The sequence below is a fragment of the Saccoglossus kowalevskii genome, chromosome 14, assembly GCF_978046115.1.
Source record: "Saccoglossus kowalevskii chromosome 14, keSacKowa6.1, whole genome shotgun sequence".
NCBI lineage: Eukaryota > Metazoa > Hemichordata > Enteropneusta > Harrimaniidae > Saccoglossus > Saccoglossus kowalevskii.
In genome coordinates this window covers 27,205,359-27,230,077 of record NC_140654.1, presented here as the reverse complement: position 1 = coordinate 27,230,077, position 24,719 = coordinate 27,205,359, and the positions used below count along the sequence as shown (strand labels likewise).

The 24,719-nt window shown below is 34.9% G+C and overlaps 1 protein-coding gene and 1 long non-coding RNA gene across 3 annotated transcripts in view; both read left to right on the top strand.

The window, feature by feature from the left end:
* The window catches only part of LOC100375061 (PAS domain-containing serine/threonine-protein kinase-like), a 69,933-nt gene extending 55,316 nt beyond the window's left edge, over positions 1-14,617 (top strand). Inside the window, exons 12-23 of one of the 2 annotated variants that reach the window (XM_085508085.1) lie at positions 170-314; positions 594-642; positions 790-1,694; positions 2,311-2,483; positions 3,338-3,493; positions 4,340-4,465; positions 4,787-4,921; positions 5,482-5,681; positions 5,914-6,047; positions 7,355-7,495; positions 8,347-8,493; positions 12,140-12,278. In XM_085508085.1, the coding sequence (XP_085364211.1) occupies positions 170-314; positions 594-642; positions 790-1,694; positions 2,311-2,483; positions 3,338-3,493; positions 4,340-4,465; positions 4,787-4,921; positions 5,482-5,681; positions 5,914-6,047; positions 7,355-7,495; positions 8,347-8,483 (2,301 nt within the window). In that variant the 3' untranslated portion in view covers positions 8,484-8,493; positions 12,140-12,278. Of the gene's footprint in view, positions 1-169; positions 315-593; positions 643-789; positions 1,695-2,310; positions 2,484-3,337; positions 3,494-4,339; positions 4,466-4,786; positions 4,922-5,481; positions 5,682-5,913; positions 6,048-7,354; positions 7,496-8,346; positions 8,494-12,139 lie in introns of both variants that reach the window. The other variant, XM_085508084.1, reaches the window with a different exon arrangement.
* Positions 14,618-19,642: 5,025 nt separating this feature from the next.
* Positions 19,643-23,110, top strand: LOC144363210 (uncharacterized). The gene is made up of 3 exons (XR_013422695.2): positions 19,643-19,764; positions 21,114-21,176; positions 22,625-23,110. It is a non-coding gene; the product is annotated as an uncharacterized LOC144363210 (long non-coding RNA).
* Positions 23,111-24,719: the final 1,609 nt, after the last annotated feature.

The following is a 24,719-nucleotide window of genomic DNA, read 5'->3' as shown; positions in this document are numbered from 1 at the left end:
GGTTGTTTATTCTGTTGATTTAGCTTTTGAGCTAACTGATAACAGACATGCAAAAAATGGCCAAAATGCGCATGTTTCATACAGATTAAAAAAAGTTTTCATATGGTGTTTGCTCATAAACATCACAGCTTACTAATCTAACATGTGTCATTCATGTCTGATTTTACAGCCAATTACCTTGTTAATACCTGAGTTTTATGACCATGTTGATATGATAGATGACAGCTCAATGCCATTGCCACCATTTGATGATGATGAGGACTTAACAAAACCATTTTTATTACCTGAACAACTTTACAAAACCAGCCCAAAAGGTAAGATATAAATTGAAGTAGTTCTGTCTGTACACGTATTATCACTATTATATAGGTCAAAATGGTCATTTAAATAATTTTGCTGGAAAGAGCTCATCAGATCATATAAAACAAGAGAAGAAAATGCAGTTACCGCCAGTGAGGGCGGATAATAATGAAGTTTGGGGAAGTTACTACTGCATGAACTACTGTATGAACTTTAATATTTACTTTTCTGCCAAGTTTATTTCTGTGTTTACAGTATTAATTAATAAGAAGTATTTTTATGTTTTGCATTAGATATTGATATAACACCATCCAATAAAACGTTGGAAACAGATATGGATGGGTAAGTGATTGCTAGTTAATTGAAATTGCATTCACACTTTTATGTGAAACATCACGCATTACCAGCATAAAATGTGTTTAAATCTTGCTCATTTCTTATTCTAATGGCTAAATATTAGTTTTAACACACATGTTGTGTCTTTTCTAGGCTGTCAACAGGCGAGTTAATTCTTGAAGCAGACCGCGTGATAGCTATGGCGAATGAGAGTGGTGTTGGTTCTAGTAGACCTGAGAGCACCAGCACTGCGGACTTACTGAACACTCCGTCATCTGTTCCACCTCCTGATGCACCAGTCAGTGCCAGCAAAGAAAGTGGAATTGACAGTCCAGGTGTGCCACCTTTAGATTTAACTGAACTAGATAATGTGAGGAATGATCACCCAGTACCCATCAGTAGTAAGAGTGAAGAGCTAAACATTAAGATGCATGCTTTAGGAATAAAGGATTCAAGTTTTGAAAATATGCAAACCAGTAATAGTCGTGATTGCAATAAAAGGACGTCACCTGTCTGTTCAGATGCAAATGAACAAAGTTATAACCAATCAGAACATAGCATGGCCACACCAGGATTGGATGAGTTAAACTGCTCCACTCATAGCACTGAAACAGCGGACTTGCTCCGAACGCCATCCCCGATACTGACCAGTCCGTCACCTCGTAGTGAAACATCAGGAAGTGTTTTCCTACACCTTGATAACATGTCGGTGAGTAGTCGAGAGTCACGTTCCACCACTGAGCCGATCACCGTCAGAGAGGCTTACCCTCTTAAACACCATGACAGGACTGCTGGACATGCTTTGAGTGGGGAGGGTGACGCAACAGTTAACTTTCCCGTGAGAAATGTTTCTGAATGCAAAGTTGATGATCACCGTAGGGTAGGAGATGCAACAACACCCTCGAAGTCTGCTAGACCGGATAGTTCCCAATTAACCTCCACACCGGCTAATAACAAGGTTTTAACAACGAGTAGACAAGTATCAATGTCTTGTAGTAATTGTATACCTGAGGGAAGTTTTAATGGACAAGCAAGGCACAGATGTGGTAGTCTCCTAGGTAAGTATATTTTATACTCACTGTCATCTGAGTGATATGCACCGAAATATTTAACTTTAAAATTTGATATATTGATATATTTTTAACCAATTCTGTATGATATTTTTGAATGAAATTTCTTCTAACCTTTGGCAAGGAGAACAGCTCATTACACCCTGTAAATAAAAAAAAAAACTTTATATTTTTCATGTGTACTCCCTGTGATATAATCATAGAGATTAGTGTCACTTACTGTACTGTTCCTGTCCTTGTCCCAGTGGTTTGTACTATGCAGAAATTTTAATGTGGAAAACTGTTATATACAGTCATTTAAAGAGTCACGAGAAACTGTGAAGAAAAGTGTGTCAATTAACTTAGTGATGCCTAAACATTCTAACTTGTGAGAAGACATACTGTGACGTGTAGCTATGTGATTTGGTGCCGCCTGCAAACATCACTGCAAGTCGCATGCAGTACATGTTTACTTTGATTTAACATTATATACCTAGTATTTATATTTTCGTGTATTGGGCCTTATTTACTTGCCAAGCTTTGAGGTACGTGTGAGAAAATGAAAATTCGCTAAAAATTGTTCACTGATGCTTTACTCGACCCTAATGTGTTTATTTTACTGCAGGTGTAATATTCCAAATCAAACGCGTTGATTTGGATGATGGTGATGTGTTATATTGTTGTTGGATAACCAGAGACCCCTCAGACATGGCTGAAGGCGGTAGATGTACTGCTAATATCACATTAGCTTCCAGTATGAATAGTACATTTGACCAGTCTGCATTGAGTCTGGGTGAGGTAAGTGTTGATTTGGATAATCAGATTATGCAATTTCACACACAATTATAAACATTTCGTAACCATTGCATCAAACACAGACTTGTTAAGGAGATAACACTGTCACTGTGGCCGTAAACATTACATTCATGATCGAATTTCAATACTTTTTGACCCAGTCCTAACATTGCGAACATTGCAATTATTCTTAAAATTGTGTAATCGATGAGTCTATAGGATTGTTGCCACAGTATTAGAACCGCCTCCTGATCGATATGGGACTCGTAGCAACGTACACAACACTTGGAAAATACATTGTTTGTTTACATAAAATTCGAACATGCATGTGACAACCACAGGTTTTTAATTAATGCAAAGGCGTTAAAATACCCAGAATTTATTTATTTTGCAATAAATTGTACTCCAGAGCAATATAAGGAAAATGACTTTAAAAATACCAGCCTTAATTATCGAGAAAATGATGGTTGTTTTTAGTGGATAGTGTCTATTTGTCAGTATTACAGTATAATGCTATTGTCTAATAGGGTTCTATGCCAGAGATACATGTATTATCCTGTATCTCAAATTGTAGGCTGGTGACATAGACTGAAAAATTGTATATTGTGAATGAGTACTTTTTGTTGCCATGTATTATTCCAAAAATCTTGGATTTAAAGCGTGCCAAAAAATGCATTTTTTTCTTAATATTGCGTTTTATGGAATTAAAAACGTATTAGGAGAAGTTTCATAAAATATGTCACTGTAACACACAAAAGAATGCTATTTCACAGTGCCATGGAACAATAGCAATATGATTTTACCATAATGCCAAACTGAACATAACATTAATGCATCTTTTGTACTTTCCCATCAAGGCAATAACTCAGACAGCAAGAACCAATTCATCAGAGCCTGAAGAGCTGTCACCTGGGAGAGGTATTTATGATGAAAGATATGAGACGTTACAATCTATTGGTAAAGGTGCTTTCGGTTTTGTGAAACTTGCTGTTAGGAAGTCTGATCAACTCACAGTGAGTGATAATAATTATTATTTTTGAATCATGATGTGCTTGTTTGAAAATATGCTGTTTTTGGAAAAAAGCAGGAAATATGTTTAGTTTTTCGGAAATTGCTTAATTGTGAAGTTGGGCGATCATGAATGTAGAAGGGATACTGTTTCAGAATCAATTCATATTTTGGATGTTGTATTTGTCAATTTTCATATAAGATGACTTATGAGCAACTCTACACTGTTTTGTTCATAAAATGTCTGAATAAATTGTGTATACTGTTTTCAAAAATATGGTGATCGTCTCTATTCAGTGCTGTTTTTTTGTCACATGCATCATTGTTGTTCAAATCTGATGTAAACAATGGAGTGTGTTCAAAAATGATGTAAATGGTGATGTATATTTCCTAATAAATAAATAACTCATTTGTAATACATTTAACCTTTTCACCACCAGTTCTCTCTTTTCATCACAAATTCACAAAATAGTCCTGTTTATAATCTGCACTTACCTTCAGAAAATTGAGACAAAAAGAGCAAAATTTTTGAGTAAAAACTGAAAATTTACTCAAATTTTGTCACTTGGCTCCAAAATTAGGGTTCATTTTGTGAAATATTGAAGAATATAAAAAAAAAGTGCAGATAAATTTGGGCGTGAAAGTTTGGTGGTAAAAAGGTTAACACATTACCTGCTATTCATTATGGCTATCTATGGAGGAACTCAGTAGGTGATGTTTTAAATGTAACCATAACACATTTCAACACATTCATTCAGATTTTTTATGGATGACACAGTTTGATCATATTTATCACAAATAATTTATGGGTGTTGTTTAACTAAAAATAAATTTACTTTAAATTTCTTCAGGTTGTTGTGAAATTTATTCGTAAATCCAAAATACTCAATGATTGCTGGTTGGAAGACCCTCAGCTTGGTAGTGTACCACTGGAAATAGCACTACTTGCTAAACTTAAACACACAAATATAGTCAAGGTGAGTTATCAGCTATTAAACAAATCAGATTTCATTTTATTAGCCCTCGATCTGATGCAGTCAGTTATGTTCACTGACTTTAAAAGCTGTGATTTCTCAAAGTGGATTGTTGCTTTAAAATTAATCTAGTATAAAAATAAGGGTGTAAACAAAATAAACAGTCAGTGTCTTATGATACTATGTCACAGTCACAGATTGAAAAGATTTGGTATTAATACTATTATTACTGATGTAAAACTGATATCTGATAATGAAAGATTGTTTTGTTGTTTTAACGCCTGTGATTACATGTATATGTTTAATTTCTATGTTTCCTTGAAGATGCTTGAAGCCTATGAAAATGAAGAGTTTTTTCAAGTCATCATGGAAAAGCATGGGACTGGCATTGATTTATTTGAGTTTATAGATAGACAGCCCAATCTTGATGAACCATTGTCTAGTTATATGTTTCGCCAGGTATGTAAATTAAACATTTTTTAAAAAAAGGATAAAGTAGCCTTTACTAATTTTCAATAAAATTTGATCTGATCTTTGTCTGGTCTTTGTGACTCAGTTATACCGATAATTTCTTTGTAATGACTTGTGGTTGTGTATTGATTTCACAAGTACATGTAAGGGTCGCTTTACTTATATTAGAAATGTGACTTCAATAGAGGTACAATTTTTGTATATAAAAAACAAAATCTTCATTTGTGTTGGATTTCAAGTATACCAAACTTGCAAAATTGTAATATGTTAATGATAAATACTATTCAAAATTTATGCTGAAAAATGTTTGAGTCATCAAAACATGTCTGTCCATTTTCATTTTGTGTTCATGTATTTAACTTTTGTGTCAACAATCTTTAAGCAGGGCCAACAACTTGTCCAACTTTCTGGCCATTTAGACCATCAACTCGTTGACGTCAGTAGCAAACTGGCTGTTTCTAATTCCTAAAAGTCTTCTGACCCAATTCTACATCGTTAGAGTCAGTGTATAATTACCTAATACTGCATGCTTTGTTTTGTGTTCTTAGGTTGTGGCAGCCATTTCTTTCCTCCACAATAACGATGTTTTACATCGTGATATTAAAGATGAAAACATCATAATAGATGAACAGTTCCATATTAAGCTGATAGATTTCGGATCTGCTACATATATTAAGAAAAAGAGGATGTTTTCAACTTTTTGTGGCACTTTGGAGTACTGTTCTCCCGAAGTGTTGCTAGGAAACAAGTAAGGATTCTAGTTAGTCTGCATCTTTCTATGTTTAATTGAGCTGGCTGGTTTATTCAGTTGAGAAAAACTGGTCAGTTGGTCGGTCGTTCATTCTGTCCGAATTTACGAATATACACGTGTACTTGTATATCAATTTAGGGACAGACCAATCTCCCAACCTGTGTGCTTATACATGTATGTTGGTATTACTGTGTTTCTGAAACGCTGTCGTTACTTCTCAAAATTCTAGATACCATGGTCCAGAACTTGAAATGTGGTCACTGGGTGTGACATTGTACACGCTGATATTTAGTGAAAATCCATTTTATGACGTGGAAGAAACCATACAAGGGATTATCAAACCTCCTTTCTTGGTGTCAACAGGTGGGCATTTTAAATACTGCAATCTACTGTAAAAGGATTAATTATTCACTGGGTTTTAATTTTGCTCATTTCGCTGACTGGAAAATGAGCTAAATTAAAACCCAGTGAATATATAATATTCAGCATAGAACACATTATCTAAATGACAAAACCGTGAATTTAAAACCCACTGAATATGCCTGAAATGGTAAATCAGTGAAATTTAAACCCAGTGAAAATTAGTCATTTGACAGTATTTCACACAACGCATATTTTCCGAGTCATTGACTTTTCACAGATTTAAAACATTATATATTGGCAATTTTCAACACGCTATGACTTGTTATCATTAACACAGTCAAACGATACTAGACTGCAAACTTAATTTGCCAAGTCCAAGCGTAACTCAGCTCCTAAAATGGCTATGAGATGGCTTTGCCTTTTTCATATAAACCTTTAATTTTTAAAAAGGTTAACTGTTTCATCAATAATTTCAAATATTTTCCTAAGTTACTATTATGAGATACTTTTGTCAGATTACAATTTAGATATATGTATATGGTGATTTTGAGAGCAAGCTACATGTAAGCCAGGTAAAACCTACCTAAGTGTCAAATTAACTTCAGACACAAGATAACCATCTACATGTCAATAAAGTACATGATGTACATGTATATATAAATTATTAAGTTGTGACAATTCATGCTACTGCCATGTTGACAATATTTTTATTTTATTTCACTTTCCAATGTATGTACTGTGGAATACTTTATTTTCGCTGGAATTAATTTTCACTGAAAAGGCTTTTTGGGCAGTTTGTATGGAATTTGTTTTCACTGTTTTTTGATGAGTTTAATGTGAAATATAGGAAAAAAGTATATTCGCTGGATTTTATTTTCACGGAATCATCCCTTCAGCGAAAATAGCGAAAATAAATTCCAAGCGAAAATAAAGTATTCTACAGTATGTAAAATTACTCCTCAGCAGACTGATAGCTACTCTTTTACCCACTATAGCATAAAAAACTAGGGACAGTTCAAGTGAAAAAAAAATAGGATTAAAATGTACAGTAAGAAAGAGAATATGTTTTTGGGGTGCAGTGCTTTGTCAGTCTATAAAAAGAGATGATTATTATGGCTAGATTCAATACTGGTAAATTTGCAGGCAGGTGGAAAGAACAGACAAGCCATCCATGATGAAAACTTGAAAGTGTATTAAATATACAAATTCTTTATGACTGGGCATGTCAAGTGTTTTGAGTTAACACTGGTTTTGCATTGCCATGTCAGCAGATATTATTAAACAGGTCTTGTTCACATTTCTTTCAGAACTGATGCAGTTGATAGCATGGCTGTTGCACCCAGAACCAGAGTGGAGATGTACATTAATAGAATTAGAAACAAACGACTGGATAAACCAGAGGGTAGATATATCCCAATATGAATGGAATTCAGTTTTACCACCAGACAGTAAGTATAGACTGGCAGTGATTAATTCAACTCAGACTACATGTGTATTTCTTTGTTGATGTTTTGCAGAGAGAAACTGGATGCACCACAATGATTATATGTCAATATAGAGGTCCTTGTTTCCATAGAAACAGACTTGTTATCACTTTGATGTCCAATGGCTATTTGAAATGAGTTTTCTGACCCTTTATTCTGTTTTCATTTAAATACTCCAATATCTGACCCTCATCCAATATATCCTTCATTCAACTGACATTTTGTTTTCTTACCTTCTAGTTATTCTTGTAATTCGTGTTCGCCACATCTCCACTATTGGAATTGCTCATTCTTCAGTACAACTCAATATTAGATTTAGCTTTAAATTTCTTGCCACCAATTCTAATTTCTTGACTGGCATATTCAACATTCATCAGATTTGATCTTCTCACCATCAGTTTCAACTCTTTTACATTCAAGATCAACTTTTTTCCCCCATCAGGTTCCACACTTTCACCCTCAAAATCAACCCTTTTACTACAGAGTGGCACTTTTTGGGTGATACATGTATGATTTAAGTAAACGTAAATCTAGCCTAATGAAGTTTTGGTACTTTACACTTTATAATTTTAATGAATTATTCAAAAACTGCCATCTGGATGTAAAGTTTTCAGAGTAATTTATACACCATTTACATACATTTGTATATGGTTTTACGACAGATTTAGCCTAGCTGCTGTATCCTTTGATCTGGAGTTATATAGCACATGTTTCCAATAGTGAAATAATGTCTTATAATTGCTAGTATGCTATGTGTAAGGTTTCTTTACTTTGCTGGTTATCTGTGTTTTCTTTACCTTCTAATGCTAACAAAGGAATGGGTAATCATGACAGTGATAGTACACCCCTATCAGACAGTGAAGACAGCGACTCTGCGGAGGAGGCTGAACTAATGTCACGACTTGAGGCTGAATACCAGCATCGTCTGAACGTTGACGATTATCAAACTTGAATACTTGTCTGTGAGTTTATCAAATTTCACAAGGTCAATGATATTTACTTATAAATCCATGTCTAACATTCTATGCCTTTGAAACTGCATGCTATACTTAGCAATTGTTACTTAAGGGTATGGCTTGGTATATTCATACTTTATTTGTTGTGTTTTAATCAAGACCGATACTTTTAAATATTTTTTATACTGATATATTGCTGTTAATTCTAAATTGTTTCAAGGATTTGTTATCAGATGTTACTATTAAATAAGCTCGCTATTGCTGGTATACCCATTAAACTGTAATCGTTTGTTATCAGATGTTACTATTAAATAAGCTCGCTATTGCTGGTATACCCATTAAACTGTAATCATTTGTTATCAGATGTTACTATTAAATAAGCTCGCTATTGCTGGTATACCCCATTAAACTGTAATCATTTGTTATCAGATGTTACTATTAAATAAGCTCGCTATTGCTGGTATACCCATTAAACTGTAATCATTTGTTATCAGATATTACTATTAAATAAGCTCGCTATTGCTGGTATATCCATTAAACTGTAATCATTTGTTATCAGATGTTACTATTAAATAAGCTCGCTATTGCTGGTATACCCATTAAACTGTAATCATTTGTTATCAGATGTTACTATTAAATAAGCTCGCTATTGCTGGTATACCCATTAAACTGTAATCATTTGTTATCAGATGTTACTATTAAATAAGCTCGCTATTGCTGGTATACCCATTAAACTGTAATCATTTGTTATCAGATGTTACTATTAAATAAGCTCGCTATTGCTGGTATACCCATTAAACTGTAATCGTTTGTTATCAGATGTTACTATTAAATAAGCTCGCTATTGCTGGTATACCCATTAAACTGTAATCATTTGTTATCAGATGTTACTATTAAATAAGCTCGCTATTGCTGGTATACCCATTAAACTGTAATCATTTGTTATCAGATGTTACTATTAAATAAGCTCGCTATTGCTGGTATACCCATTAAACTGTAATCATTTGTTATCAGATGTTACTATTAAATAAGCTCGCTATTGCTGGTATACCCATTAAACTGTAATCATTTGTTATCAGATGTTACTATTAAATAAGCTCGCTATTGCTGGTATACCCATTAAACTGTAATCGTTTGTTATCAGATGTTACTATTAAATAAGCTCGCTATTGCTGGTATACCCATTAAACTGTAATCATTTGTTATCAGATGTTACTATTAAATAAGCTCGCTATTGCTGGTATACCCATTAAACTGTAATCATTTGTTATCAGATGTTACTATTAAATAAGCTCGCCATTGCTGGTATACCCATTAAACTGTAATCATTTGTTATCAGATGTTACTATTAAATAAGCTTGCTATTGCTGGTATACCCATTAAACTGTAATCATTTGTTATCAGATGTTACTATTAAATAAGCTCGCTATTGCTGGTATACCCATTAAACTGTAATCATTTGTTATCAGATGTTACCATTAAATAAGCTCGCTATTGCTGGTATACCCATTAAACTGTAATCATTTGTTATCAGATGTTACTATTAAATAAGCTCGCTATTGCTGGTATACCCATTAAACTGTAATCATTTTACTTTGTAACCTGTCTGGCAAAATTATCCAAACATTTATAAATCATATATTTGTGGGATTATAAATAAATATTTTCTCTTTGCAAATGCATGACATGAACTCTTGTAAAAAGTTAAAAGTAATCCATTAAAACGTTTTTTTTTGCTTGTATCTGCTAATACCGTATATAAGATTTATGCATAACCCCCTGCAGGTTGGCATATTTTGACACTTGAGACTATGCTCTCTTATAGATAATAGCAATATTTACGAAAATGGTTTTCAATAAAACTTGGTACATACTTGGATAATTCACACAACTGATTATTTCAGGGGTGAAATGCATATAAATTACATATTTTGAATACATTTGGTCATGTGACCTAATAAATGTGCATTGCTGTAATACATGCATCTGAAGCACGGTTGCAGATGCAGACCTGCAACTTGTGCTATAATGAAGACATTACACAAGTGATGCTACTAACATGTCACATCTCCAGCACTGTTGTGGATAATGACAACCAGTGCAATATTGAAGGCATCACATATAAAATATGAATACCACATCAGATGACCATACATGGACATGTAAATATGATGTCTTAAGCACTGCTGCAGATAGGGTCATCCAATCAGTGCTATTATAATGAGTGCATCAGACAAGAGATACGACTGATGTGGAGGATGACTATATATGGTCAGGTGACCTCATTAATATGCATAACTAATATCTTGAGTACTGTTGCAGATACACTATAACTTACACTATAATTGTATTTTCAGACAAGGTATATGATTGAAATATCAAGACATCATACATGTATATGATCATGATTTTGTTAAATATTTATGATTGTTATACCATAGCCCCTTCGAACCACACTGGTCATTGCTTGCAGCTATATTCTTGAATGCTGTATTTGCTCTATTACATTTGTGGAAGCACATGTGCTTAAAAATAATGACAAAGACAAGTCTATGGTCAAAATAAGACGTTTCTATGATTTTGCATGCAATAAAATGTAATTTTTGCTTCATCTCCATTGGAGATGTGCTACTCGTACAGTAATATTAAATACAATTTATAATTTTTTTATTTGTACTTAGTACCTCCAATACCTTCGCACACAGGTGTTCTTTCCAAGCTTTTTTCGATTAATATTTTACTGATAATCTTTGTAGGAATATCTAATCAACATTACAAAGTGTACCTAGATCTCCTTGATATTTTATTATAACTACTCTCATGGCCAAATACATGAAATAAGCTGAAAGTAGTTCAACAATGAACAGCCAACTTTGTCTTTATGTTTATAGCCATGTTAACGTGCTGAGAAGGTTAAGTCGTTTTTCTAAATATTTCTTATCAGTGGGCGAAACATAGGCTATTTATATCTCGCAGTGGTTTATATATTTATCATGCCATTTATATATCGCCCATTATTGGATCGCCACAAGAGTGCATTGTTTTAACCCTAAGACGTCTGACAACAAACATTTCCCCATTTTCATGATAACTGGTAAAATTGCAAAAACAAAAAAAGCCACATATTTCAAATTGATGTGCACCTTGAAGACAAGCAAAATGTATGGCTGGGGTGGGGGGCTTAGGGAAATTATCCCTAGGGAGGAAAGCCATGCAACTGTAACAATGTTTCTGTCTAATTGTTTGAAAATTTCATCCAGTGTTTGTTTTCACTTGTGGACAATATGTAGATTTATGCCTAGGGTTTTGCAATTTAATCCATAATAACTGTATAACTAAGTTTTTGTTTTATATTTTACTCCATATGTTAAGTAAGTATGTAAAGTGAAAACTATCACTGAGGTCATCCATACTACATCGGTAAATCCTTCATATCAAGTTGATTCTATATGCATAAAATCCGCATCAATTGGAGACTATAAGGTGGCCTTTAACACATGTTCTAACAGTTCCTATGAGATCTGAATCACATGGGTATTTAGTTAGATGTACGCAACAGTGATGCAAATGCAAACACAAGTGACTACATCCTTATAGTAGATTAATACCACTACATATGATAATACTGACTCAGACATTATTGTTCTTGCAGAGCAAGGAGGTATGGAGTTAGACTCACCAGATAATATTGAATTGGAGCCGCTGGCTATAGAAGACTCTGATACAGAGGAATTAGAAGAAGAGCTACAGAGATATCTGATTGCTGAGGATGGTGAGAGTCCTGTAAATGATATCCACTCTACAGCTTTTATCTAATGTCTGATGAGATTTAGAAACGTCTGCGTGTGAGATTGTTACAGTGGGATGGTAAATGTTCTACAGCGGATCAGGGCATTATGATAAGGCTATGTTTTCTGTGAGGTTATTCAGAATGCCATTTCTCTTTAGTAGGCCAATATTTACTCACAGCAATACCAGTAATGTGATATATCAGCATTTTTATTATAATGGCTAATATAGAAATATATAGCCATATGGTGCAGTTTGCCTGTTTGTAAATGACTATGTAAAGTACACATCCTAAATTATTCCTGCCTTTATGAGTATAATTGATCTTTGTGTATACGAGAAAACTACATTGCAGTTCATATCACTTATCATTCCATATTTCTATAAGGAATCTTTGTTTGAAAGGATAAGTTTATAAATCACCTTGTATTTTTATTCCTATGCCATTGACAGATATTGGGTGTGTATAAAAGGCAATACTTATCCTTACATTTTAAGATAATATTTTGTTTTTATTACATATATATTGATGCCTTTTGTGTTGATGGAATGTTTTATGCAAGCTACCGATGATTTCTATGTGATTTCTATGTTGGTGTTTTTAAATAGATAATATGTTGCCTTAACTTTTAACCAAACTCACAAGCCATTATTATGCCTGCAAATTATGTAGATTTGTTTTTTTCAGCTGGTTTGAATCTTATTGTAAAATTACACTGCCAAAGTGTTTTAGTTTTTAAAGAATTCTATTTCGTTTTGTGTCTCAGCATTCAATTTTAATGTATAGTAAGCATTCTGATGAACACTGCCAACCATATTAGATAAGATGTTTTTTCATATAATTTTTTTTTATATTGCCAAATGTGTAAGTAAAGTATATATTGTTTACAATTTTCAAAATTTTATTAGCCAAATATTGTTTGTTTTTTCTGAAATGATGAAAGTCGGGTATATTTTGAATTCTTTGTTTTTGGTAAGTAATACATGTACAGCATTATTAAGGTTTTTATGTTCTTTTTAACTTGTCCCATTAATGAATATAAATTGCAATATTCTGCATTGCAATTAAAGATTCATGTATGTTGTATTGAAAGCAGGACAGTATGCTGCCTCAAATCCATATTTATTTATTTTATTTGTATTGAAATATTTTGTTTGGTAATGTAGGATGACATGTATTTTTTGTGATATTTATGCATATATCATATCAAGCTCAAAATGGAGTATATTTGCATACAAGTGAGTTGGATTGAAGTGAGATTGTGTGTACATCTTGGCAAGCATTCATATAAATTATCCCTAAAGGTCACACATCAAGGAATCACTTTATCAGTATTTGTTTCATTTGTTTCAAAACAATAAACAAATGTCTATTGCTATGAAGTCCCAGAATGTGTGACCTTTAGAAACTCTTGCAAGATCCATGAAATTTAGGTGTGGTGTGAAGTTTCATAGCCATACCAGTGTAATTAACATTAATTTGTTGATAGTTTTTTCTGTAGATACTGACAAGTTGTGAAGACTTGCAATATAATATTTTAATGCTGGACATTTGTTGTTTTCTGATTACAAGTTTCTACGTATTTGCATTATTTGTAACACTGCCTTTTATAATAATGTTATTAAACTTGTATCTTAGCTTTGTTATAAAGTGTGGAAATACAACCTCTTGTGACAATGCCAACCTTCTGACCATCTCTTAATGTTCCTTTAGCAACCTGAATCACAAATCAAATCGAATAATCCAAGACAAAATGGGAATCACACATACATTTCTGCAATAACTATTTTTTAATAATTACTATTTGTGAATTGTGACATACTGAAGAGGTATTTTGAATCATTGTTTTGTGAATTACCATTACCAATTCAGTCGTGTATGATAGGAATCATCGTGTAAACAAAATGTTGGATATAGCTAAGAGAACACGATATGAAATGCTGGCAGTCAAAGTTCCTACGAGTGTTTAATTTTTTTCGGGGGGGGGGGGGGGGGCAACAATTGTCTGCATCAAAAGTACAATACCAGTTCTCATCCCCCTGCTAAAATATATCCTTTTTATCCTGACAGTGTATCCCCCCCCCCAACTGAAATATGAATGGGCAATTCCTTTTATCCTGAGACATGCACTTTCCCCCTTCCCAGCTGAAATATTAATGGTCCACCCCTTGGTTTGTATGTACATCATCCTTTCAGATTTGTTTCACTGAACTACATATACAATGTATCACAGTTTTTCTGGTACAGACAATGTATCATTAATGCGTGTATTTTATGAAAAATTTTTGAAATTTATCAAATTATGGAGTGTGAAGCAGTGAATAAATAATTTTTATTATTTTCGGTGGCTATTAATTTTTCATTGTATATATATACTTGTATATCTGGAATCAAAGTTGTGATGACTTTCATTCAATAACAGACGTACCAAGTGACGACCCTCACTATTTTTCATAATTTATATTTATTTGAATGCAAGTTTGCGTGGGGTTTGGGTTAGTAAATGGGTAAAGTACATTTTATAGTAAATCTAATACAACTGTGCCATACTCACCTACGTTACTAATTTTAAACATTTCTATGTTACAAAATGTATGACATTGGTTCTACTTTGTTGTTACTCTTGTGTCCAAAGCACACAATGGGATTCTTTGCAGTTACTGTGTGTGTGTGTGTGTGTGTGTCCCTCCGTTCCACTGAAGAACCATAGGTTGATTTTTGAAGAAACTTGATGTTCTGGGTTAATGTGCATATTTGCTTAGGTTTTGTATTAAATCTTTGCATATTAATTACCTAATTTGCATGATAATTAGTTGATTTTAGCTGTTCCGCTGATATCTAAATAACCACTCATTGGATTTTGATGAACCTTGGTACATAGCTCTGGGACAATGCTCAGATTTGATTGGTTTCGACTTGTATCTTTAGTACTAATCATCACATTATAATGAAACATGGTACATAGATGTCATAGGACAATGTACATATCTGATAATTTTGGGGTTAATATCCATGCGTATTAATTACCTAATTTGCATGATTAGTATGTGTTCTGCTTTTCCGCTGATATTTCAAGTACTAATCATTACATTTTATGAAACTTTGTACATAGATCATCTTGTACTAATTCACTAACCGGATTATTTTTGGATGCATAATAATTATCTCATTGCATAATGATTAATTTTTCGGCTTTTCCATCTCACATACTAATCATCACAGTTCAATGAAACTTGGTACATGGATGTCATAGGGACAATGCAGGGCTGATACGGTTTGGGTTAATATTCATTACCTAATTTGCATAATCAGTAAATTTTTCGTTGTTTCAGGTACTTTACATTCTAATAAAACTTGGGAGATATATGCTAGAGGACTTTGCGCAGACCACATTAGTTTGGAATTAAAAAATCCCCATGCATATTAATGATTATCACATTTTTAAGCATTTTCACTCGTTTCTCAAGTACCATTTAAAAGATTTCCCTACAAATGAAACATGGTACATAAATTCTCTGGGATAATTCGCAAACCTGATTAGTTTTTTGTTGAAATCAATGTGAGATAGGCACATGCAACTGGTGCTTTATTTTTGTCCTCTGAAAATGTCAAGTCGTATATAATTATTAGTTCCCGTTTAGGCATAGCCTGAAAGGTGACTTTCTTATTTCTGGGTTCCTTTCATCCACCCCCTTTATGTCTCCAACATTTTCTTAGACATTCTGCAGCAGATATCAATGAAACTTGGCAGGTTGATGAACAAGTCTCTGTTGAATAAGCACATAATTTTTTTTTCCAGATCTGAAAATCCTGTGTGGGTCTTTTTCAAGATTTTCATCCAAAATTACCTCTCCATACTGCACTGAGCGAACAACTAAGCATGCTCAGAATAAATAATTAGCTTAGATTGTAATGCTACGGTTTTTAGTGATGTCATGACCTTGAATCAGTGACAGATGGGTCGTACCATCACCAATCTCAGTAGAAAATGTAGAGGGGTACATCAAGGTTTACTCAGATTTATGGATGCAGTTTCTTGAGCATGTATGAGACATAGTTTGGTTGCACTTGTGTACTCTAGGATTTTGGACCCGGGTTAATGAAAGTTTTCAGTTATCAGATTAAGTCGAAATCACTTTATGATGAGTTGTACCCACATAGAGTACATATCAATTCAGTTGTTTGCAGATGTTCCATGTATTATTTTGAGTGTTTTATAATTAAATAACTGGGTCTGTGACATTTATGTATTGTTTCATTAAATATTTGTAATTGTTAAACCATTGCTAGCTACTTGGAACCCTGATCATTGCTTGCAGTTGTATTTTTAAATGCTGTATTTGCTCTAACATGTGCTAACTTCATGCCTCTATTACACGGAAGGTTTTCCAGGCTTTCTCTGATTGCATATTTGACTTCAGTGCATGAAACATGTAATGGGAATCTTTGCTTACACTACAATTTCGGGGCCGGCACAGAAATAAACGAAATACATTATTATATGCAACACGGAGATCATAAATACTTTTATGACTATGTTGAAACCAAATACATGTTAGAGCAAAAGGTTCGGAACAATGTAATTTTAACATTACTGCAGCTAGAAAATTGTTGAGGCAATATATTGGTTCTGCCCTAGAGTTCTCGAATTTTCGTTTTATGTCACCATACATACAATTATCAGTAACGACATAATTTAAATAAACATGCTTGTGCGCATTTTTTGGCTTTGGGTCAAACGGGTAAAATTACACTATTTCTAAGAGCACTCTTCCAAGGAATAAAATACATAAACTCAGCCTTCACATATTCACAGCAAGCATTGATGAAGGTTCACAAACCATGTATTCCTGGGCTAAGGATATCCAAGTCGTCGGCATGCATAAGATGGTTGATAAAAAAACGCCCACGCAACAGCCCACTTTAGATGAATTTAAACAGGCACTGAGGTCATCAATATACACGTAAAGTAAAGGCGAAATAATGCTTGGCAAACACAGTTTTCAACAGAAAACAAAGTAGAATTTCCCCCAGCGAAAGGTGAACAGGTGAACATGGCACCAAACAATTAGAATGCGAATAATATAGCATGTCAATCAACAATCTAAACAGGGACCAATGGTTGACACGGTCAAATGCTTTAGTGGCATCTAAAAAGCGTGCATATACCACAGTTGAGGGACTAATTATACAAATGATAATACATGTAGTTAATAATTTCTTTCATAGCATATATACACATGTCCGTAGAGTGCCCAGGCTTAAACCCATTATTTAAGATAATACTTTCTAAAATCTTAGAGGAGACTGTGGAAATGGTCGCAGTAGGCTTGTAGTTATCCTTGTCGGTTATGTCACCTGATTTCACTATGGAAGTCAGAATTGTTTCCATAAAATCGCCAGAGAGAAAACAGTGAATCTGTATCAAATTAAAACCAGGCGCGGGCACACCAAGTAGAGCATATCGCTGGCATGTGTTGTGTTCTGCAGCAATACCACCGTCATCCCAAGAAGATTTACCAATCCGCAATTTTTCAACAGCCATCGAGATATCTGAAATAACCATATCGTGCAGATCTCCAGATTGATCGCGGGAAAGATATCTACGATTCTATCATCGCGATTACTCTTCATTAAAGTCAATACTAAGCTAAAGTGTTGATTCCACATGTCTGCAATATTATCGTAACCTGAGTATCCCCCGACATTTGAAGGCAGTGGAGTATTGTTACTATTAATATAGTGAACCTTGCGATGCCTTACGATCACAATCTTTCATAGCTGTGGCTAGACCGACTGAATGTACTGTATTTTCCATAACGTCAACAAATACGCAGAGCAATTTTCAATCTCACACGAGCCCGACCCATGGTGTGGTCAACACACAAGTTAAAAGCATCCCACGCTTGATCGTGGGCATATCCAACATAATAATTTCATTGGGTAATACCACCATTGCGATATCGCTTCTTACCATGGCATAAACATTCAGAATCTCGACACAAAGACTGCATAATTTCATCGTAAAACTTAGCAAGATGTTCATTATGGTTAGTACAGCTACACAAATAATTATTGCACAATAGAGCTTCAGATGGGGTGTTGATGTGTTTTTAGAAATGTGTTTGTATCATTTTCGTAACGGTGTATATCACTGGTAATAACTTTCTCTCAATTGATATTCAATCTGTTTAAACCATTACAGTCATTCTCTCGAAAAATGTCCAGTGACGGTAAAACTACAATTGCGATATCAACAGATAATAAAAGTGATCGGCAGCAACAGCAATATGCAGCATTCTGACGGATTGAACTGCATCGTGTGCAGAGACCGATGACGCAAAATGGTCAATCCAAATGTAATTTAATGGGCTTCGGTGATGTACGTAAACGAAACTGTATGCCTGTCTAGGATCACATAGTCAGACAGAACATAACAATGGTCAGAACAGAAAGAGGCGAGCTTTTTGCCAAACAGTTTCCTTGGGTCGGAATCCCAATCAGCAATGACATATATACTATTATTACCACAATCGCCATACAATACTTTTGATTTCGCGAGATAGCTCATATAACAATACACGATTTCATGACGATGCACGGGTAGGTAAACATACAGGGAAAATAGACGAAGGCTTTCATTTTCAGAGTTGGAGGCCTAATGCTATATCACTGTATAACTATATTGACTAACAGATACAAGAAAAAAATCAGCCTTACGGCCGACCAGTCCTCGGTCTATCGTTGTCGGTCTCAGACGTGGTACCCGAGGTATAGCACTGATGGTGTATATTTGATAGAAGAGGCAGTTTGAGTGAGCCAATTTTTTTTGAATAGAAGAATATCATGAGCATCGCAGAGTTCTTTAATGGCACTTATTGACGATTTAACACCACGGCAATTATATGAAACTATGCTGAGTGACATTAATATTTTGTTTTATAGTAGTTGTGGACTATTCAAATGATGAATTCTAGTTAAATTTCGTATTCAACTTTTCACACTTTGATGCTCAGTTTAATATTATTGTAACCATTGTCTACTTGTGCAGTGTTATCACGTGATAGTCTACTCACAAACACACGCAATGAACGAGTCCCATTCACAAATTTCAGCAAGTGGTCATCGCAATTATTAGAAATCCTAATAGCGGCATTTGTATACATAGTATTCAACTAAGAAATTATTCTATTTTTGTCTGCAAGATGCTACTCGCCATACGTAAATCGTCAGGCCCCTGTGCTATACACGGCGATTGACTACATTGGGAAAGTTATAAAAACAACATAAGTCACAAATTCCGAGAAACAGAGCATGCAGAACCACGTTAACCTTTCTCTGCTCCGTACTCTCCTATGATTGGTTGTCTGTAGCCTCTTTCAATACTCTTGCTAGGCGCCAAATGTAAAAAAGAGCAGTTACTTTGTTTCATTCGAGCTGTTAACGTCGTGATCAAAGGCTTCTGTGAAGTTTAACGGGAAAACAAGGTAAGGTTTAATCACAGTGTCTCTATCATATGATAGATAGAGGGACTGTGGTTTAATGCACTATGTGGCAGTTTCGGGTATTAATCAATATAGCGATACAACTGTGTATTTACTTAATTTGAACTTAACCGATAATTAGCTACATGTGAATTCCGTGGAACTTATCAAATAATACAATGTTCATACTTATATCAGGGATAGTTTATCTGCTTCCCGACAACGTAAATCAAAACGGTTGGAAAAGAACATCAACTAAACAAACTATTCCAGGTGGGTAAAACTACGCCGATCAACGTAGTTTAATATCTTAGGGTGGATTACATTATCAATGATTTGTGCTAAACATTATTTGAAAAGTACACCACATAGACTGAGCCATGGAACAAAACGACTAAGTATTTTATCGTCCACAGTAATGCACAGCGAGACATTGGGAATGGGTAAAATACAGACGTCACTGTAAATATCATTTTCATGCTTCAACATGTACTTATTGTTTCAGAAAACCAAATTTGACTTTATGTAATATAATCTCATGATATAGTTATTTGGCTTCAGTATCTGAATGAGTAAATCAACTGTAAAAATTAGTCATGGTCGATACTTGGAAATACATACTCAATTACGAGAGCTCGCGTGTCAACTCGGGTCTAAACACGTCTCGACATAGTCATTTGGAAAGACAGAGCGAACTAGCAAAATTGGCGGCAAAATGTACTCTTGGGAAAATCCCAATCTGTAATGCTGAACCGGCGACAGGTGACTGCTTTATCGCATAACAGTAAGGTTATAGGTTATGGTATCTCTACTTCCTTTTGTGCTTATCCATTCATTGTGGCAACATGCACATGTAAACGGCGGACGTGTGGGTACTTCTCTATAACAGTGACAGTGGTAGGGGTATGGTGTCCCTATCCAGTTGCCGACTTATTTTTTTACACATGCAAATGTGTCTTCCATTTCCATAAGATTTTTCGAAATACTTGTACACCTTAAGAAATGAAGTTGTTGGTTTCAGTTAGTTTTAATCGTCACTGTAGTCATCTTGTATTTGGTATTCAAATGAACACTCGAATCATTTCTCGTACAGCAGCGAATGTTTCTTTTTATGTATTCCTTACCACGCCATGATGTGCATTTCCGTTCAAAAACGTTTTGTGTGTGCTCTATATAAATGAAACCAGTCATGTGATACATCATCATACATCGATACCTGGAATCCTGCTGCTATTCATTAGAACTCTTGCGTAAAATAAATAACATTAACGACGTTCACCAGTGAAAATGAATCCAAGGACAATTCACAATATCTTATTGTTACTCATGAGTTCTTATTTGTCTTCAAACAGAATCGTCACGTGTAAACGAAGAATTCGCACTTTCTGAAGAAACGTCAATCACTACAATTTGAGGTAATTAGCGTACATATGTATCAACGCAATTTGAATATTTTAACTAGTTTCAGACATACTGCATAAACTTTGTGAAAATAAGATCGATTTATTTTGGTACATTGCTTTAAATAATGTAATGTAATGTAATGTGATTTTTGATTTACGGGTATGTAAAACGAAATTACATTAACGGATGTAACTGATAACTTTTCCAATGAAATCCTTAGCACCCCGTTGGGAGGCCAGTCACACTGGTTCTCACCACAAGAGGTTACGAACCCCCCTGCCAAATGCTAAGTACAACTGAAACTAATATCTACATATTTACATGAAAAATTGTCCACCTGTGCGGATCTATTTGTGCAGGAGTTTTACGACCGTATGCCCTTACTGACGTCAACCGAACTTGTTATGTGGGAAGTTGGCACCCAAGGCTCACAGGTGCTACACCTTGCCCAAGGGTGACCTGGAGGTAGTTGCGGCAAAGGGTAACCTCATTCTCCCGAGTACAAAAACTCCGCAACCGGATGCAATTTTAACGTCGTACCCAGGACATAAAAAATATGTTTTAAAGCTGAAAACCGACACTACTAAGCCATGAGGCCAAACCTGTAACAAACCGGGAGCGCTGAAAAGCACCGCGTTCACCCGCGCGATCAGTGTGTTGAGGAAAATGACAAGCCAAGAGGGTGGCAAATCAGTGTTTGTGTGTGTAGACTGATATCCACCATGAGAACAAAATCCTCTGACACGACTAATGTCACGAAACCAGGGAGTACCACAACAATTACCAAAGCGGATAAAAGAAGACTAGATATGACTCAATAGGGCAAAAGCCCTAAACAGCGAAGTGGACAAGTAAAACCTAGGTTTACAGATGAATTTGAAGTGCATCATTCTGAATATCACATAACACACCGTCCACTGCCCAAAATGTTTCGAATTTAGGTAGCTGATTTTTAAAACGGTGGTATTCATATTCCGTTTTGATCCTCAAAATAAGTCTCGTTTTGAAAATTTCTAGAGAATCACTGACACCTTTTTGTTGCCTCTTGTTTCGACGACTGGTGTGAATTGCAGCTTTCACCATGCTCGTTAATAGGCAAAACATTTGTTGTGCCTGTCGGGGAAGAAAATGTAATGTAATGTAATGTAATGTAATGTAATGTAATGTAATGTATGGAAGTCAAAATTACATGACATATCTCAACACAAATATTCTGATCACATCATTTGTAGTCCATTCAAATTTATATACCTGAACAAAATAATTTAGTGGATTTAGACAACATGTTGAGGTTAACACGTTGTATGCAAAGACAATTATGAGCAGTTGCCATTATGTAAGTTGATTATCATTAAATGAATTTTCAAGCGAGTGGTTAAAATTAACTGATTATACAATAGTTAGTAAACGAGTTATTGATGGATACCTATTTGATGAGATGCAAAACTATTTCTTGCAGGAAAATGCCTCGAATAAGGGAACTAGAGGCTATGAGTTGGGGTGATTTTCAGAAATTCGTCGTTGAGACAACCAGGAAGGCCTTTCCAAACTGCGACGTTCGACCACAACACCGTAAAGCAAAGTACATTTTGGATATCACTCTGTCATGCTGTCATCGGCACGTACTTGAAGTGAAACATTACCTCAAGAGCAAGATCGGTAAGGGAGTAATAGACAAGACCGTAAACTATGTAGAAGTAATGGAGGCACTGAACGGAATCATAGTTACATTACAAAACACCGGTGTCACGAGTGGTGCGCAGAAATTGCTGGATGACAATGACGACTTGTACATCATCCATGTATCTAACCAGGCTGATTTGGAACGAAAGCTGAAGGAGATTATAGAATGTGGACAATGTGATAAATGTTGCTCTGAATTTTGGTAGCTGATTGTCAATGAATGTGTGATAATGAATAAATAATGAAATATTTTCAACAGCTATCTATGTATAATAGTAATAAGTAATAATTTCACTGGTATTATACCTATTATATTATAGCATTGTTAATACCAGCAAATTTAATGACGTCTTTGCCATTATTCGAGATAATGTAATGCATTATTGAGTATCAAGGCCCGGAACCATGCATAGGAATAGAAAAACAAATTAAGAGACGGGCATTTAATAATATGGAAAATTATGAGGTGAAACGATTAAAATCAAAACTGAAAATGAATAACTCTCAGCTATATGAAAAATAATTATTTGTTCTTGGTATACATGAAAAAGGTCATTCCCGTCATAACGACATTCACAAATCGTCGTCTGGTCAATCCCAAATCACCCGATACCGACGTCCAACGCTTAAATAAACGTAGCTCACCAAAGGCAAACACGATGGCGCGTTTTATCTATGTCGACGAATACGTATACCATATATAAATGTGCTCGAAAATTCAAAAAAATGAAAAAGCTACTTCACAGCAGACTAACTACGTGTTACGTCACCAATTTTGAAGACATTCCTGTCGTTGAGCTCGCCGACTTGTTGTGGGAATTTTACGCTTCAGCTCGTAAACAAGATGGGGTGCAGTACAGCAAGTCTTCGCTGTCTGGTTTACGAGCTTCAATCCATCTACACATCACTGGTCCCCCCGATCATCGCAAAATTAACATCATGTCAGATAGGAAGTTTCAAGTTTGTCGATTTTTTATATACGTGTTATGTTGATTTGACCGCTGGAGACTGTATTGTGCTTGTGTTTGTGAATGGGAATCGTTGCGTGAACGCTTTGACGTTATATACAGTATACAGATTACATGGCCCATATAATGTAGACGCGATTCTGTTGAATGTTTTCGGTCGTTTCTACCAAATTATCATCTATCGATGTATTAACTACATGTTGATAATACAGTCGCCCATAACCTGAAAAACCAACTCTTGACAGTAAACTAAGGATAACCAAGTCATCGGCATACATCGGATGGTTGATACAAAACCCAGTCCATGCAACAGCCCACTTTTGATGACTTTAAACGGACACTGATGTCATCAATATACACGTTTGAAAGTAAAGGCGAAATAATTCTACCTTGCCGAACGCCGTTTTCAACCGAAAACAAAATAGAAGTAGAATTTGCCAAGCAAGCAGTGAACAGCTGAGCACGGTACCAAGCAATTAGAATGCGAATAACATAGCAAGTCAATCAACTTTCTAAACAGGGACCAATGGTTGACACGGTCAAATGCCTTAGTGGTATCTAAAAAACTAGCACATACAGAGCTATTATACTACAATTGAGAGACTGATTATACGAATAATAAGAGTTTATAATTTCTTCTTTTCATAAAATCGTCAGGAAGAAAACAGTGATTCAGTATCAAATTAAAATCAAGCGCGTGCACATCAAGTAGAGCATATATCGCGAGCATGTTTATAGCGTTCTGCAGCGATACCGTCATTACCTGCAGATTTACCAATGTGCAATTTATCAACAGCCATCGAGATATTTGAAATAACAATATAGTGCAGATCTCCAGATTGATCGCAGGAAAAACATCTACGAATCTATCATGGCGATTACTCTTCACTGAAGTTAATAATG